The 17,216-nt window shown below is 41.0% G+C and overlaps 1 protein-coding gene across 2 annotated transcripts in view; it reads left to right on the forward strand.

The window, feature by feature from the left end:
- Positions 1-17,216, forward strand: part of TTLL5 (tubulin tyrosine ligase like 5) — a 219,522-nt gene that overhangs the window by 100,144 nt on the left and 102,162 nt on the right. The window contains exons 26-28 of one of the 2 annotated variants that reach the window (XM_080928217.1): positions 2,157-2,240; positions 2,776-3,168; positions 8,284-8,468. In XM_080928217.1, the coding sequence (XP_080784343.1) occupies positions 2,157-2,240; positions 2,776-3,168; positions 8,284-8,468 (662 nt within the window). The remainder of the gene's footprint in view (positions 1-2,156; positions 2,241-2,775; positions 3,169-8,283; positions 8,469-17,216) is intronic. The other variant, XM_080928218.1, reaches the window with a different exon arrangement.

A 17,216-nucleotide genomic window follows, 5' to 3' on the forward strand; every position in this document is an offset into this window, starting at 1 on the left:
TTCCATACCTAATGAAGTGACTGATATTCTAGGTCCCAAGCCCTAGATGTCATTGGTTTCCTCCAAGCATTGTGACATTCTTTGTGTTTCTGGAAGTTTTCACTGCTGAGGGACACCATTGGAATCCTCTGTGGACTACACTGTCTGGTTCCTATTGTTATACAAAGACTACAGCATAGCTGTATCAGCAAGTCCTGTGCTTTCAGTGCAAGGCTCATTTCAAACCTTGATACAAGTACATCAATGTTGCTGTTTTGTCAACATTTTAATATTTTATTTTATGCATGTGGTTTGCTATATGTATGTTTATAGACTATGTGTGCCATGGAGATCAGAAGATGGCATAGAATTTCTTGAGTTATGAGTTGCCATGTGGGTGCTGAGAACTGAACCCAGGTCTTCTGCAAAAACAGCCATTGCACCTAACCACAAAACCATCCTCCAGCTCCTTGGCAGTATTTTAAGTACTAGATTCAATCTCCAGGCTCTCAGAGCTATCCCAGTCTAATGTGGAAATATTCAGGAAAATTGGCCATTTCAAATAAAAAAACAAATTTCCCTAAGAAATGTTAATTTTGTTTTGTGTTTACAGGGCTGGGATTGATCCCAGAGCCTCACAGCTCTCTACCACTGAGCTACAACATCTCAGTCCAGTGCTGTAAAATTCATGTAGGCTACTCTATAAAGCCTTACTAGGAACTGTTACTGAATTGTAGTTTTCATAGTCCTCTTAATAAGCCTAGCTTCCTCTTGGAGCTTGTTTCTAACTTCATTTCTCTGTCCACATTTTTCTCTTATTTTTTATGTTCCATGTTAGCCCCTTTGATAGCCACTACTAGCACTTTAATCACTGGAGCCATCAAAGCCCTTGTGTTTATAGAGTGTGTTGTCTGATGAATGGAGTGTATTGTGGAAGGGAGGCCGAGAAGTGTTTACAGTAAGGTTTAAAGAGTGGGGAAAAGCCTGCTCACCTGGTGAGTTGGGGCCCTCCTGGGTATTCATGTGGCAGCTTATCTCTTGCCAGTGATGGAGAATACCCAGTAGCATGTGCCAACAGCTCCTGTTAATACAGATGAGTCATTTCAAACTCTCAGATCTGATTAGTTTGTTTTGATTTTAGTGGTTTGGTTTTTGTTTGTTTGTTTGTTTTTACTGTGGTTTGATTTGCTTTGGTTGGAGTTTTTGGGGGGGGGTTCTGTTGTTGTTGTTTATTTGGGGTTTTTGTTTTTGAGACAGGGTTTCTCTGTGTAGCCCTGGCTATCCTGGAACTCACTCTGTAGACAAGGCTGACCTCAAACTCACAGAGATGCAGTTCTGCCTCCTGAGTGCTGGGATTAAGAGCATGCAGCACGAGCACCTGGCCCTTTAGATCTGTTTCTTAATGACGATATTTATATTAGAAGACAGTTCCTGGCTTTTCTATTGTATAAACATTGAGAGGGGTATGAAGGTTTCAAACAAGAAAAAAAAAAGGCATTTGATTGTTTGGTGTCTGGGCTCATTTCATAACTGAGCAGGCAAGTGGCAGCATTACCCGTACAGTGGCAGTGGAGAGGACAGAATCCACACACTTTTATTCATCCTTCTGAGAGTCTCTCAAGTTTTTATATAAATCTTGTCCTTGCCACAGACCTTGGGACATTTCTCTTAAGTATATGAATAACTTAGGACTGTTCTGTTTCAGAATTTTATAGTAGAGAAAACCAGCTACAGTGGAGACTGATTTTATTAAATATGATCGACCTGCCCCAGGTAAACTGAGGTACATATTGTAAGATAGAGTCAGGTGGCACACTAACAATCAGTGAGGCTGGCTTGCATCTCACAGTACCACTCTTGTGCGTGTTGACCTGGCTCCAGCAGGTCCTGCCAGCCACTGTGATGTCTTATATCCTGTCCCCTGCTGCAGTCTACAGTCCTGGTGGAAGCACCGGAATTGTCTTATGTGACTTTCTATGCATGTCCTAGCAGGGTCATACTCAATAGATGGAGCTGGTGCTGGGAGTCAGGGGAATCACTCAGCTGGACATGCAGATGTTACCATCCTTAAAAGGTCGTAGTGAGATGTGCAGTGCTTCCCAGCATTGTTTAACACTTGTGTTTCATGTTAATGATTTTGATTAGTAAAAGTGCCTAAGACAATATTTTTTTTTCAGATCACCCCGAGACAATACAAGAAGTGAAAATAAAGCAACCCAAACAGCAACAGGCAACAGAAATCCATTCCGATAAATTATCTCGTGAGTGCTTGAAACACACATTGCTCTTTGATATACCTCTAAAAGAAAAACAGTTGTCAGGTGTGCTATGTTACAAGTGCATGGGACATCGTCACCAGGGACATTTCCTCTTGTTCTTCCCTTTCCCTTAGAATGTTCTCCTGACTGTATGTAACTTAATTTTCCTTCAAAAGCACTTTTCATTTTCTTTAGAAATTCTGAGCACTTGCTTTTTTTCTAAGAGGGTAGAGACTTTTTCCTGCTTGCCTAGCATTTGTTGAATGTGCCTGCTCTGATTTCTGGGGAAGTCTCAACTCAAGCTTTTAGGAAGGGATGAAAATAAAAAGGAAAGGGATGAAAAGAAAGTAAAATTTTTGTTACCAGGCTGTTTCTGGTAACCAAAGTTCAAGATAAATACTCATTAAAGTCTGCATGATTTCTGTCTCATGTTAACATTATTTTGATGTTGTAAAATATTTATATGTCATAGAGATTGTATGCTTATTTCTCCCAAAATGACCTGTTTTTTTGTTTTGTTTTGTTTTTGCTTTAATAGGATTTACCACTTCAGCAGGAAAAGAGGCTAAACTAGTGTATACCAATTGCTCTTCTTTCTCTGGTCCTGCTGCTGTTCTTCTGCAGAGACTCCCCAGCACCCATCTGTCATCTATTATCACAACCTCTGCCCTCTCCTCAGGCCCTGGCCACCATTCTTCCTTATCTCAAATTTCCCCAGCTATCCCCAGCATGCCTCACCAGTCAGCAATTTTACTGAACCCCGTCCCCGACAGTGCCTCTCCCTCCATACATCCTGGGACCCAGAACGTAAGCCCCGCTGGGCTGCCACGCTGTCGATCAGGCAGCTACACCATTGGCCCCTTTTCCTCTTTCCAAAGTGCCGCACACATCTATAGCCAGAAACTGTCTCGTCCCTCTTCAGCAAAGGCAGGTGAGTGAGAGCACGAAGACTGCCTGCCATGTCAGCTCCTTCCCAGCCCCGTGAAAACAGAGCGCCTCTTTTCCTTTGCCTTCTCTTTTGCTACCTTCTGCTGTGACTGAAGAAGGGTCTTGCGTTTTGTCCACTGGCAGTCCTTTACTGATACAGAATGAAACAGGGCTGCTTTTAGGTACTATAAAAAGAGACAGAAAGAGCAGTACATCTAGAGCCCTCCTGCAGACCACCACTGGCCTAGGAAGTTAACTCTGCATCCTGTCTGATGTAAGTAGTTACTCCTGACACCAGACAACTTCAAAATGACCTGACCAAAGAATTCGTAAGATAAGACATTTAGTTTTAAATGAAGTAGACCCATATTGTCAGTCAGCTTTTCTTCCTATTTATTTTATGATGTTGAGAAGTGAACCCAGTGAGCTGTATCTCCAGTCCATTTTTTCATGACAGCTTTATTTAGATAATAACCCCTTCTTGGAAACTTGGTTGTTTCATGTAAGTTCAGTGGTTTTTAGTGATGATCACAGATATGTATAATCAACACCAACTGGATAACTTCAAAACACTTTCTTTTCCCCTTAACGAAATCCCAAATCTATCAGCAGTCATCTGGTTTTTTTCTTCCTCCTAGCCTCTGGAAACCATTGGCATCTTTCTTTTTCTGCAGATTTGTCTGTTCTGAACATTTCACATAGCTAGAATTACTCAATAAATGGTCTTTGTGATTGGCTTCTTTCACATAGTGACATGTTTTTTAGGTTCATGTGTGTTATAGCACATGTCACGCTTAATGCCTGCGTGGTGGTGTATCGTATGGCTGTGCAGCATTTGTTTTTCTGTTTGTCAATGGTAAGCATCTCTTTCTTTCTCACTTTGGCCCATTATGAGTAGCGGTGCCATAAGCAACGTTGCAGCGTTTACTTGTGGACATACATTTTTATTTTGTAGGGTATACAGATTACAGAATTGCTAGGTCACAATGGTAAGTTCCAGGAGTCCTCATTTTGATCAAGCATGTCCTTGCTAACATTTAATATCTTTATTTTACTCATCACAAAAGGTTTGAGTTAGAACCTGTCTGTCTATCTAATAGAAGGGATATGATTGGCATTTCCTTAACAGCTAATGATGTATTGATTTTTTTCCATGCCTTTTGAATATTTGTATATCTTTATAGGGGAAATGTCTATTTGATTTCTTTGCTAGTCTGTAAGTTGAGGTATGTTTTTATCATTGAGTTATGTTCCTTATGTATTCTCCATACAAGTCTTTCATCAGGTAATTGCCTTAGAAAAATTTTCTCCATTTGTTCTTTTCATTTTCTTCAGGTATAGAAGTTTTTAAGTTTTGATTAAGTCTAATTTTTAATGTTTTTCTTTTGTTGCTTGTAATTTTTGTGTCATATCTGAAAACATTATCTAACCCAAATTTATAAATATTTCCTTATATTTTTTTTCTGAGAGTTTCATGTTAGGTTCTCACATTTAGGATTTTTGGTCATTCTCAATTACTTATTGTGTGAGGTAATGTAGGTGTTTAACTCCATTCTTCTGCATATGGATATTCAGTTTTTCCAGGACTAGTTATTTTAAAAATGTTATTTCCCTACTGCATTGCCTTAGCAGGTTTGTCAAAACTCAGTTATTTGCAAATGTGAGAGATTTATTTCTGGAGTATCGGTTCTGTTCCTGTTGATTTTTCTATCTCTCTCACACAAGTATCACAGTGCCTTGCTGTAGCATTATATATACATAATTGTATATATTATATATCACCAAAGTTTTTAAAAAATTGGTTAGGCTTTTCTGAGGCTATTACATTTCCATGAGTACTGTGAGATTCTGTATTTAAAAAAGCAGGTCCTCAGAACATTGATTGATATTATCACGAATCATTTTGGGTAGTATTTTAACATTGGTTGCGATTTTAAACAATTTAGTAATGACCATGTTCAACATGAGTTATAAGCCACATTTTATAAATAACTACCCTAGTGAGGCATGGTGGTACATGCCTTTAATCTCAGCACTCAAGAGGCAGGGGCATATGAATTTCGGAATTCAAGGTCTGCTTCTTCCACAGAGTAAGTTCTAGGCCAGACAGGGCTATATAGTAGCCTTGTCTTTAAAAGAGTCCAGGGTGGGCAGCAAGATGACTCAGTGGGTAGAGGTACTTGCCACGAAGCTGACAGTCTGAGTTCTATCTCTGGGATACACCTGATGGAAAAAAGACCCAACTGAAAATTGTTCTCTGACTTCCACATACTTCTTGTACTCCCTGTTTACATATGCATAAATGTAATCTTATTAAAAAATGATAGATGATTTGAACAGGATGATAAGTTGGTCACTTGGTCATATTTAGGGCTATGCACCCAAAAAATAGAAAATTACTGAAACATACATTTATAAAAATCAGTTATGTCCTGTATCATAAGCAAGGGAAAAATTGTAAGACTTGGGGTCATATAGTATCATTCTTGGCCCACACTACAATTAAGCTAAAAGCCAATAACCAATGGATCTAGAGCAAAATCTCTGTATATTTCAAAATCAGAAGTGGTAAAAGAAATCTTATTGTCAAGAAAATTGCTATTCTAGATCTGAGTAGTAATGGATGGCTGCATGCCCTGGTGTGTGGGGAAGAAGGAAAACAACCATGATCTCCTTCTAAGAAGAGAGATATGCAAACCCACACAGGTCAAAATTACAGTACAAAGCTACTGTGGGCTGTCTCTAATACAGTAGAGAAGCATTTAGTAAGACTGCTTTTAGTAGAGAGAGCTGACAGGAACAATATACAAGCAATGGAGGAGCAGACAAAGAAAGATGCATAGATGAGAAAAAATAGGATTTGATCAACAACTTTATTTCCCCCAAATTGAAATGGACAAACTTCTTAGTATTAATTATACACAGCATTTAAAATCCATTATTATGCATTAAACTGTTTTTAGAAAGTATGTGTGATAGTAGCATAAAACTATAAGCTACCCTGGGAAAGGTTTAGAAAAGACTTTTTATAAAATATCAGAAGTCTTCAGAGAAAATCAAGTTGGTGGACAAATATGTTGTGTGTGGGCAAAGGAAGCTTCAGGTCTTAGGAAGCAAATTGATCTCTGGGTTCAAAAGTTCATTCAAAAAACCTCAGCAAGTTTACTGTCTAACTCATAATAAGCCTGCTCTACATGATGAGGAGGAGGACTGGGGACTTGTCGAGCTTTTGAAGACTTCTGTAACTTCTGTAAAGCTAAGAAAGCACAGACAAACCAAGGTGCATAGGAGAAAGTTTAACAATGCTAAGAAAGTCAACAATTGGTGGCATTGTTCATCAGTGGGAAAGTTCATCTCATAAATGATGCTGTGGCAAGTGAGATCAGATTCCTGCCACACCCATATATAAGAATAGATTTCAGTTGTGAATGATGATGATACCTACACTTGGTTGTTTAGGAGGAGGGTCGTGAGTTCAGGAGACCAACCTGGGCAGTTTAGTAAGATGCTGTTTCAAAACCAAAAACGGCTTTTCAGATGTAGAACTCAATACCTAAAAAAAAAATATTTGCAGGTTTATTATACGGAGCAGAAGTATAAAGCAGAATCACAACTCTTAATAACTCAAGAAAAAGACAATAGAAAGATGATGAGGTTTCTCAGGATGGCCACAACGTCCAGCATCATTCTTAATTATGCAACTGTTAGCCTGTTGGAGAAGGGAGCATTTAAATGTTTGACAGTCCCAAGTAGTAAAGGATGTGTGGGTCAGCAAGAATGCATGTGTAGGAGTGCTAAGCATACCACTCTGATACTGTCACATCAGTTTGAAAATACATGTACCCCAGGACTCAGCAGTCCATCCCACTCCTGGGCGTAGGCACAAGCAAAGCCCTGCTGCTCTGTGTGCTTGAGTGTGTGTACTGTGCTATTTATAACTGTAGTTGGTTCAGAGGATCTGCTGATGGATCAAAGAAAAATAAGAAGCAAAAAAACATGAGTTTATATATACTGACCCAGTGAGGATGCCTCTTGGTAATGTCGTACTAAATGATGAAAGCTAACACTGGGAAACTACAGTTGTAAGATGCTGTTTGAATGGAGCCTGAATATAAGCAAATTAACTAGTATATATGTATCCATCTATATGTATGGTAAACATGTACATATATGGACATATACCCACAGGAAAACTTATATGATAAAATGATGTACAGAAGGAAAAGACTGAGTGAAAGGGAGATTTACACCTGAGAGGAGCACATTGGTTAACCGTGTTATTGCTAATAGCTCCTAGGCTTAGTTGAAAGTTACAGGTGCACATCCTAATGCACTTGTAGTGTACATTGCATTGTCCAGGTAACGCAGTAAGCACGGAATGGCCTTTTAAAGGCATGCCACCACATTGCATATACAGAATGTGTTTGCTTTTCATTAGCACTGGAAAAGGACAGAAGGGGACTGAGAGCTTGAGAGTCTGGCTCAGTCCCCAGCACCACAAAGACAAGAGTGGTTAGAACTGAAATAAGGTACAGCATTTCTGCTTTTGTAGTTCCAAAAATAGCTTTTCAGTAAGCTTTTATAATCAGAAGAAAACTTGAACCTTGATTTTATTGTAATCATGGAGTTAAAAAAAGAAAATTTAAATCTGTTGTTTTTCTAAGTATGCTTGATTTCTCTTTCATACCCGTCTCCTTTTGGAGCTTTGTAAGCATTGTGAGTGCCACAGACTGACGTTTGTATTGACACAATAAACCAACGAAGAATAAGAATCCCAGTATTTGGGTTCTCTTTTGTTCCTCATGAGGCCCAGTGCCTTGCTGCTTAGCTGAATCCCCAGTAAATCCTGACATTGGCTCTTCCCAGCTCCCTGGGATGGGAATCCTTCATAAGCTGCCACACATTGGTAAACACATGGCCGTTTGGCTTAGGAAGACTTTGCAGGGTGTGATAAGGGTTTATAGAGTTTTCTGACCATTTGAAGGCCATCTTTGACCTTTATGCTGTTAGAGCTCCCTAGGATTCATCAGTGTCTGTTGGCCTGGTAATTGTTTGCCACTGTTGTAACTTTATTCAAAACTTGATTTTAAGTGGGTGAGAACTCTTTTTGCTTTTCCAGCAGGGTCATGCCATCCACACAAGCATCATTCAGGAATAGCCAAAGCACAAAAAGAGGGTGAAGATGTTTCATTCAGCAGAAGGTACAACCAAAGTCTGGTTACGGCTGAACTCCAGAGGCTCGCAGAGAAGCAGGCAGCCAGGCAGTATTCTCCAGCCAGTCACATCAGTCTTCTCACCCAGCAGGTAGGGGCAGACCAGGCTGCCACTGAGGTTCTTGGAGTTGGGGTGCTGGGCAGGGCATACTGGTCCTTCCGTCACTTGGCTGTCCATGTGTGTTCATGGTCTCTGGTGAGTCTGTTCTGTCTATTTATATTTATTTCTAAAACTGGAATATTTTTTCTCCCTAACCTTAAAGAAAATAACTCTTACAGACATTGCAAAGTTCAATTTATTACTGGATCTTATGGTATATAGTGTTGCATAAGTAACATCTAAATTCCAACTATAAATATACTTTAAAGGGACTAAAACACACGTGCACGCACATGTCTGTTTGCATGCATCACTTAGGGTTTGTGGAAGTGACAGGACAGTCGCAGTAGCCTGTTCTTTCACCATGAGGGTCCCAGGGATTAAAGTCACCAGGCTTGGCAAACCTTTATTTACCTTTACTCACTGAGCCATTGTGCCAGCCCAGGATCTCTTAACTTCTCTTATTCTTAAAATTTTCCAGTGAGCCCTGGTTTTATAGATTTCTTTTTAATCAGAGTGTCCTAGCTTTGTTGTCAACCCCACCCCATTTTTCCATTGAGTTCCTGATTTTATGTCTGATTATTGATGCAGATCCGGCAGAAACAGACCCAAGGACACTGATAGAGTGCATGCCTATGTGTGCATATGTATGGTATGTGACTGTGGCCCCCAAGGTCTCACTCCACAGACGCTGTTGTGCAGATTTTTAATGTTGGTTGTAACCCCATAATAATAATTAAATCTAGGGAGGAAATGGAGGTATGTAGGTGAAATTGTTTTAAGTATATGTGAAAGTAGACAACACATCAGTCTCTGGTGGTACCATAGTTCTCTGTTCAAAAAATAAAAAAAAATTTTGAGCACAGAGTTTCCTGACATGGACATGGCTTGACCTTGATCTCCTCTCAGCAGGGAGGCGGGGATTGTTTCCAGTCCCTGGTAGTTTGGAACCAATAGATGAAGAGGCCTAATGTGCAGCTGGAAGCAAAGAAATGTAACAAGCTGGTAATCGGACTTGAAGGGCACTGGGTAGTTTGGAGCTGGCAGCAGACTGATGGGACTAGATATGACTACAGTAAATGGTGAAGAAATTTGAAAGTGTCAGCTGTCCATGAGAAAAGGAAAGATTGCTGGACTTTAGCTTGCGATTTGGCTTCCAGTTATTAAGTTATTTTCTTTGTGATTAGTATAAAAAACAGTCAATATTAGTGTTCACATATTTTCAGTTCCTATCATTTGCTATGTTACAGAGCCCAAAAAAATTCTAAGATCCTGATCCTGTGATATCCAGGTTCTATACCCTTCCTGGGAAGCTATCTCCCTTCAGTCTTTCTCGCCTATAATCCCAGGACCTGTGCTCTACAAGTCCATCATCTCTTACTTGTAAGACTCAGAATCTGCCCTTAGATGTCAGTCTTAACTTTCAGAGTCTCAGCAATAGGGTGCTTGTGTGATGCAGTACTTAGAGAGGTGCAGGGTTGTGCAAAAAACCAGGGTGGAGAACCTAGGAAGGGTTGGATTAGCCAGCCCAAGGCTTGTGTCCTTCTCCCACTGACTGCCTGTGTGACCTTGAACACCTCATTTCTCAGCCTCTGAATGTGTTCATTGCTGAGGAAACACAACTGGGTCATAAGGATGGGGTGTAAAAGCCTCTTTGCTGAGTACTTGGGATTATTACAGCCCTTAAAGCTTTAGGATACATTGTTTCTAATGTGATGAAAGCAGGTTGTTAGGTAAGTGCATTTTAGTGTAGAAAAGTTCCCTTTGCATGTTTTGCAGCCATCTCCTCTCAGTGGACACAGGAATTTAATTTGTAATTAGAAAACTTCTGTTATTTTTTTTTTTACTTTGCTTAATAAGTCATAATACATTGTGATGGCTGTTAATATACACTCTAACATATTCGTTTTCTAGCTGCTTTTCTGTTCTGTGTGAAAGGAAACTTGTTACTATTTCTTAGCTGAGCTGAGTGACAAATGTCTGTGGCTTCCTGCAGAAAAGTGGGCAGGAGCTCCAGGAGTCGCTGAATGAGCTCCTGGGTGCTAACTGTTGCTGTCAGCATAAGCAGCTTTGTGTCCAGACAGAAACCTCCTCAGGTGCCACTGTTTCCCTGACCTAATACAGCCCTCATCTTCAGTTCTGGTTTGTATTTGTGCTTCTTTTCTCTCTCTCTCTCTCTCTCTTTGGATTGGCCAGTGGATAACTCTCCTTCATATGATTAATTCTGAGCTGGGCAGTCCTGGAGCACACCTTTAATCCCAGCACTCAGGAGATAGAGGCAGGTGGATTTCTGAGTTTGAGGACAGCCAGGGCTACATGAAGAAAGCCTGTCTGGAATTGCACCCCTGTCCTAAAAGATTCGTTCTATATTTATATTATTGCTTTCTTCTTATTATAGGATTATTTTATAGCATCATCTTAACTAATTCCTTTTTTGTGCTTTTTCATCTTTAGTTCTTTATTTCTTGAGTTGAATTTCTAATTTCTTTTTAACCATTCTATATTAAAGGCTATGAATTTTCCTCTGGGCATTGCTTTAGTTATATCCCATAAACTATTATTTGTTTTGTAGCCAAGGAGTTAATAAACTTTCATTGAACAAGGAAGGCAGATTTTAAATTATTTGTGCTATATTGGAGATTTGTACAAAATTAATTGTGGAGATTTTTGAAAAAAAAAAACATTTTAACTTTATCTGTAATTTCAGCTATTTAGCCTGTTACTCATTGGTATTTTCTAGAAAACTCTGTATTTTTGTGATTATTTATTTGAAATAAAAACACTTTATCAAAGCTCTTAAGAGCATTCCTGGCTTTGGTGGTAACCATTGATGATGTGACCTCGTGCTGACTGAGAAATAACTCACGGTCTTATGAAAGGGACAGCCACCCACGCATGCTCCTAATAGCCAGGGGCACCACACGCTGTTTCTTTGGAGAATAGCATAACTGCCAAAGTGTAACTCAGCTTGTCAGTGGGAATAGAAAGAAGGCCAAAGCCATCTCTTGGGAGCACTCATTTTCGGCTGTATCACAGAAAGTGCAGAATCGGCCCCCAGGAGCCCTGGTATGTGTGTCTTGGGGCAGCAGGTTGGGTGATGAGTGGGACCTGGGGAGTCTGCACTGGCCATTTCAGCTGGGGCTGGAGGGAAAACTCAACCCCTCAGGAGGCTTGCAGAGGGACTGGGTGCTCATGTAGGTGACTGCATACCATTCACAGGCATGTGTTTGATCTGGGCTGCTCAGGTAGCTGAGAAGAGGGGGAGTGGAGGATGAGGCAGTGCCATGCTAAGGAATGGTAAATTGGACAGAGGAGGTGCTTAAGCCTACAACTGGTTAAAAGGCTTTGAGGATCTTAGAATTTATTTAGGGCCTGAATTTTAAAGGAATTTATATAGTTAAAAGCAGAAACTGATTCCTGAATTTCCTTTTTATCATTTTTGCTGTGAGTCAGCTTTATTTACATCCTAGAACATATAAGAATAGTAGACATTATCTCCATATAAGCAATGGCCCTTTAAACGAGGTTTGTACAGTATATGTGCATTCTAAATAAATGAGGTGTATGATACATTCCCAACACATGGGGACTCAATGCAGAACTTAGAAAACAGGCAGGTTGGATTAGACCTTTCCCTTGGTGTGTGACAGGCTAGCCATCCTCTGGAATAGGATCTTTAGTAATTACTGTGTGTGCTCCTGAAAGCAGTGCTGAGAAGCATCTGTACATGTGTGGGGGTGGGGGTTGCTGAGGTGCTGGCATAGGGCTTCAGTTTAGGTGTGAGATCTTTCTACCTCTGCCTGAGTCAGGGCTGCAAGGGTGAGCAGATCGATGCGGACAGGGCTCTTTGTGGTTATTGCTGCTAGTGTACAGAAGAATGTGCTGGAGGAGCCCAGCCTGTGGTGAGGAGTGGGAGGCAGGGCATTAGAGGAGCACTGGCCTTCTCCGGCCGGCAAGTTTGAGATTTCAGGACCCAGCTATCATTAGGAGCAGCTCCAGCTCTCCCAGCCTGGGAATTTAATCAAAGGGATACCAGCAGATCACCCAGGCAGGGCCCTACCACGAACCCATGTGCTGTGTCAGTCTGCTCCACAGCCAGCCGTGCAGCAACGTGGCCAGGCCTCCTGAAATGTGCTGACAGACACAGAAGAGGGAGGAGACGCTCTGAGCCCTTGAGATTTTTCATTTTGATGGGGAACAGAACAGAAATCCACTCGGTTTCTCTCATTTCATTACTCTTTACTCTTAAGACTCTGAGGCCTATGCTGAGGACAAATGTATCAGGTATTGAACATTTGCTTCACAGTACGTTAGTCCTCCACCCCTATCCACATGCAGGAATGAATTCTTTATCACCCTCTTTCAATAGCTACCAGGAGGTCCACAGTGGACCCTGACTCAATTTTAGAGGTTCCACTTGGAGATTGGCATTGAGTCAGTGCAGACTCCTTGCACTGGGGTGTCAGTGTCCTCCCTGGACATGACAGGCAACATGACTTGTCTTCAGAAGTTTCCTTCTTGATTCTGAGCTTACCGAATGCACAAACTGCTGCGTACTTAGGCTCTGGTCTTGTAACTCTTTACTGTTTTCTTTGACTCTGTAGCCCATGTTGGTAGAAAATGTACTTTTTTGATACCATATATGCTACCTATTCCTGTTTCTAGAAAGATATCAAGGTAGATTGGGAAAACTATAGCAGTTCTGGAATCAGTGAGAACTGGGAAGTTACCATCTAGCCTTGATTACCTCATCTTAAAAAAAAAAAAAAAATAAGGAAGAAGAAGGGGGTCAGTGGTAGAAGAAAGATAAATCACCATCATTTGCTGCAGATACAATGCACCTTGGGCAAAGGACCCAGAGGTCCTGAACTGGATCTGACCTGAAACCCCCACTCCCTGCAGACTAGCTTTCATGTACCAGAAGGCACCACAAAACAAAAAAAAAAAAAAAAAAAAAAAAAAGAAAGAAAACAACAACAACCCAAAGGAGGGAAGTGGCCAACAGTCCTGCCCAGCTATGATGCCTGTAAGCCATAACAACCAGCATGGCACAGTAATTCTAAGGGTTCAGTAGTGGCGTGCATACCTTGGCAATAACCAGCAGCTCTCTAATTGGACTTAAGACCTGCTTAACAAGAGGGAAATCATGCTTGGAACTGGAAACCTAGCCAACTATAGGGCTGGTGAAGTCATGCATCTTGGAGGAGAACCTATAACTACCACTTTACTAAACCAGCATAATCCCTAACTACATTCTAAATATTTGTCCTTATACCACAGATAAGTGTAGTCCTTATTCCTCATCATTAGAGAGGCAGAGACCATTGCAGAAAACCACAACTTATCCTAATGCAGAGTTGTGGATAGATCAACTGATAGATCTACAACTCAACTCCTGCATTTAAAGCTTAGGGATTGTTGCAGGAGACAGGGCAAAGCTCAGAGTATAATAGCCAGAGGAACAAGAAGGTTTTCGTATGATTTTGCTGTGTGGAAATGTTATAAGATAGACCCATGAAGTCTTTCAATTTGGCTTCCTAAACATGAGCTGAACAAGGACGATACCAATAGACATGCTAATGTAGAAGGGGAACACTCACAAGTTCTCAGCCTACACAAGAGCTAGAAGCTGTGGTAATTCTGAGCGAAGAATGTGAGGTGGCCCTGGATTCTGTCCTTTCATGCTGTGGTTATCTTCCAATGAACCTTTCCTTAAGGTATAAGTCTCCCATATACAGCTTTATTTGATACTTCTGAGTGCAAGGCCCACATATCCACTGCCTGCTAGACATTTCCCCTTAACTATCTTGTCAACATCCAAATATTTGAACATATCTCAGAAGCATGCAGGTAGACTCCTGTGCAGTGTATCTGAAGTCTGTTACTTGTCCTTTTCCTGTCATCTCTGCTATTAGTGGCATTGATACTCCAGAAACCTGAGGGTGGAATCTGGCTTATCAGCATCTCTAGCTCCATTCTCTCTGCATCAAGCTGCTGCCAAGTGTTGCTCATTCTGACTCTGGTGGCTCCCCTTCATACTTTGTCTGTTTAACTTACATCAACTGTTCTGCTAAAGGCCTTCATTTTCTTTCAAGGGGACAGCTACAGGTACCTCTTAAACAATCTCCTGGCAGTGCCCTCCTGCTTTTCCTCATCTTTAAAGACCTCTTGCTATGTTAAATCACATGTCTGATTCTACTATTCTTTGCTCAGAGAGAATCTCTACGTGGAACCCAAACTAGTGACGCTACCCATGATCTGACTGAAAGTCTAGCTAAAGCATTCTGGTCTCTGTTCCAGCACATAGGGTTTTGTGTAGCTCGGAAGTTGGGAAGTTGATGGCATCTTCTCAGAAGAAATGATTTCTAGTCACCATATCTGATCTGTGCATCTGTCCAGGGGCTGCACAAATGCCACCTCACTCATTCACCGTTATGTTGATTCCCTCTTCATATTGTGTGTTGACTTGACTCTGGTTGTATAAGTGGTCCTCTGTATTTGTATGAATAAATTCTGAAAAGCCTGCATCTATTCTGAACAGGTACAGACCTTTTCCCTTAGTCATTTTTCCCTAAACAACTAAGTATAATGAAGTTCTGGCCTTTACAACATATAAGTAATCTCTCAGTGGGTGTTTTTGTGAAAGGATATATAGAGGCTGTATTCAAATATAATTATATTTTTCATGAGAAACATGATCATGAAATTTTTTGTATCTTGTAAATTTTTGTATCTTCAAGAGGCCCTACAATTAATACTTTATGGCTACTGAGGGACAACTTTATTTAATAAATGTGTTTTATTCTTTATCATTGTTGTTATCATCACCACCATCATCATTATACAGTGTGGAGATTGAATGCAGGGTCATGTGATGCTACTCAAGAACTCAGCTGTTGATCCACACGCCTGGTCTTTCATTGCGCTCATTCACTGTACTGTGAGATCCTTGAAGATTAAACTACACATAGTTTTCAAGCCCACCCCTCCCCCACACCAGTGTTCTCTAAAGTATGCATCCTGGACATAGTGGCTAATAAATAGATGAAGAGCACCTGCCACTACAGCCAGCAGTCTTCCTATTGTGTTCCTGCCTTTAGCCCTTCACTAGCCACTCTTTAAAGCAGGTGGATGATAGTCATTTCATCTCCTGCCTGTTTGACTGTAAACCACATAATGGCAGTTCTTTCTAACCCACCACTTATTACATGCCCATGTGCTTGCTAAAAGGAAAAGAATTTCTGTATGTTGTTTATTGAATTTTGTGTTCCTTTAACACTAACACTATAGCTCTTCCATTCTTTTTCATTGATTATTGCACACCTGCCCTGCATACCATAGTAGCCGACATGCATCACATTCCTACTCTGTCTTAAGCAGTATGGTAACAACACTTTGTGAACATTTCATTTTAAGACTTGGGACAGTGCTTCTTTTCCTTTTTTGTTTTTTTAAGCCCATGATAATGGAGAGATAGAAGCTAGTAGGACAAGTGGCTCTGTTAAGGTCACACACTGGAAAGTCCCAGGACTCATCTCTATGGCTGTGTTTTATCTTAGTTGTCTCTGCCTCTTCTTTTAGTCAGAACATAGCTCTTTCCTTAGGCGGGAATGGCTGTGCATCCCATCAGCCTGCTGTTCTGTACCACTACTGCAGAGCCATCACGGCACCTTTGCTGGAGCCTGCAGAGACAGCAGAATAAACATCTCTGCTTCCATGGTTACAAGCACTCTCCTCCCACATGCCGGTTTTAAAACATGCACCCTGTCAAGATGATTGGCTACTTATTGAATTAGGCCCTTATCAGATTATTTTGTGGGATGGTCAGTGCTTTCTTTTTAGTGGAGGAGAAGGAATCCAGCCTTGGTCATTCCTGGCCAATATGTGTAAGTCTACCTATGGACCATCAATGGCCCCTACTAGCTTGCAAAATCAGAATACATAAATTGGAAACACTACAAAGAGACTTGGCCATTTTCTCAGGTTGGCTTCCCAAGAATCTTGATCTGGAACTCTTCCTGTCTGGCACTATGGGTATATAAGGGTTATATAACCAGTGAAGTCCAAGAGAGGAAGGCCATGACCAAGAACCTTCAGCACTAACACAGGAAGGAGTGCTTCAGAATTCCTTGCACTTCCTAGCTCCCTTTAGAAGATAATTAACATTATAACCCTTATCTCCTAGTGATTGGAATATAAACTTGTGGTTCATTTTATCAGCACCCAGGAATTAAAAGAGGAATTTAAACTGCCTTACAACATGTGTTTATTGCTTATTGTAGCTAGTAGTTGAATGAATACTTGCGGAGTGCTTTTGGAGGAGTGTTCAGTGTATAACTGCTTAAGGGTGACTCTTGTCATGTTCGCCACTCTTTTCCAAAGTAAGCAGCTTGTAAGAAGTGCATTCCTGCCTCTGAGTTCTCCTTGAACTAGTCTGTAGCAGATGTGATATGTCCTGTTCAAGGATTACCATTTGTTCTGCAAATACACATGAAACAAGTTAGAGGGAGCAAGCCACCACATTGCCCTGCTCTAGACCACTCAGATCTCCACAGCTGGGAGGGGGACATCACAGCACTAGGCAGATTGACCCATGTTCTGATGGGTCTGTCTGTGTGAACACAGTAGAGAGAGCCATTCTCCACTGGCACCAGTGTGCTTCTGAGGGCAGCAGAAATGCAGCTTTAGACAAATGAAAGGCGCATCCTTCTGAGGAAAAAGAAGTGTACATATAAAAGC

Source organism: Micromys minutus (genome assembly GCF_963924665.1).
Source record: "Micromys minutus genome assembly, chromosome: 1".
NCBI classification, from domain to species: Eukaryota; Metazoa; Chordata; class Mammalia; order Rodentia; family Muridae; genus Micromys; species Micromys minutus.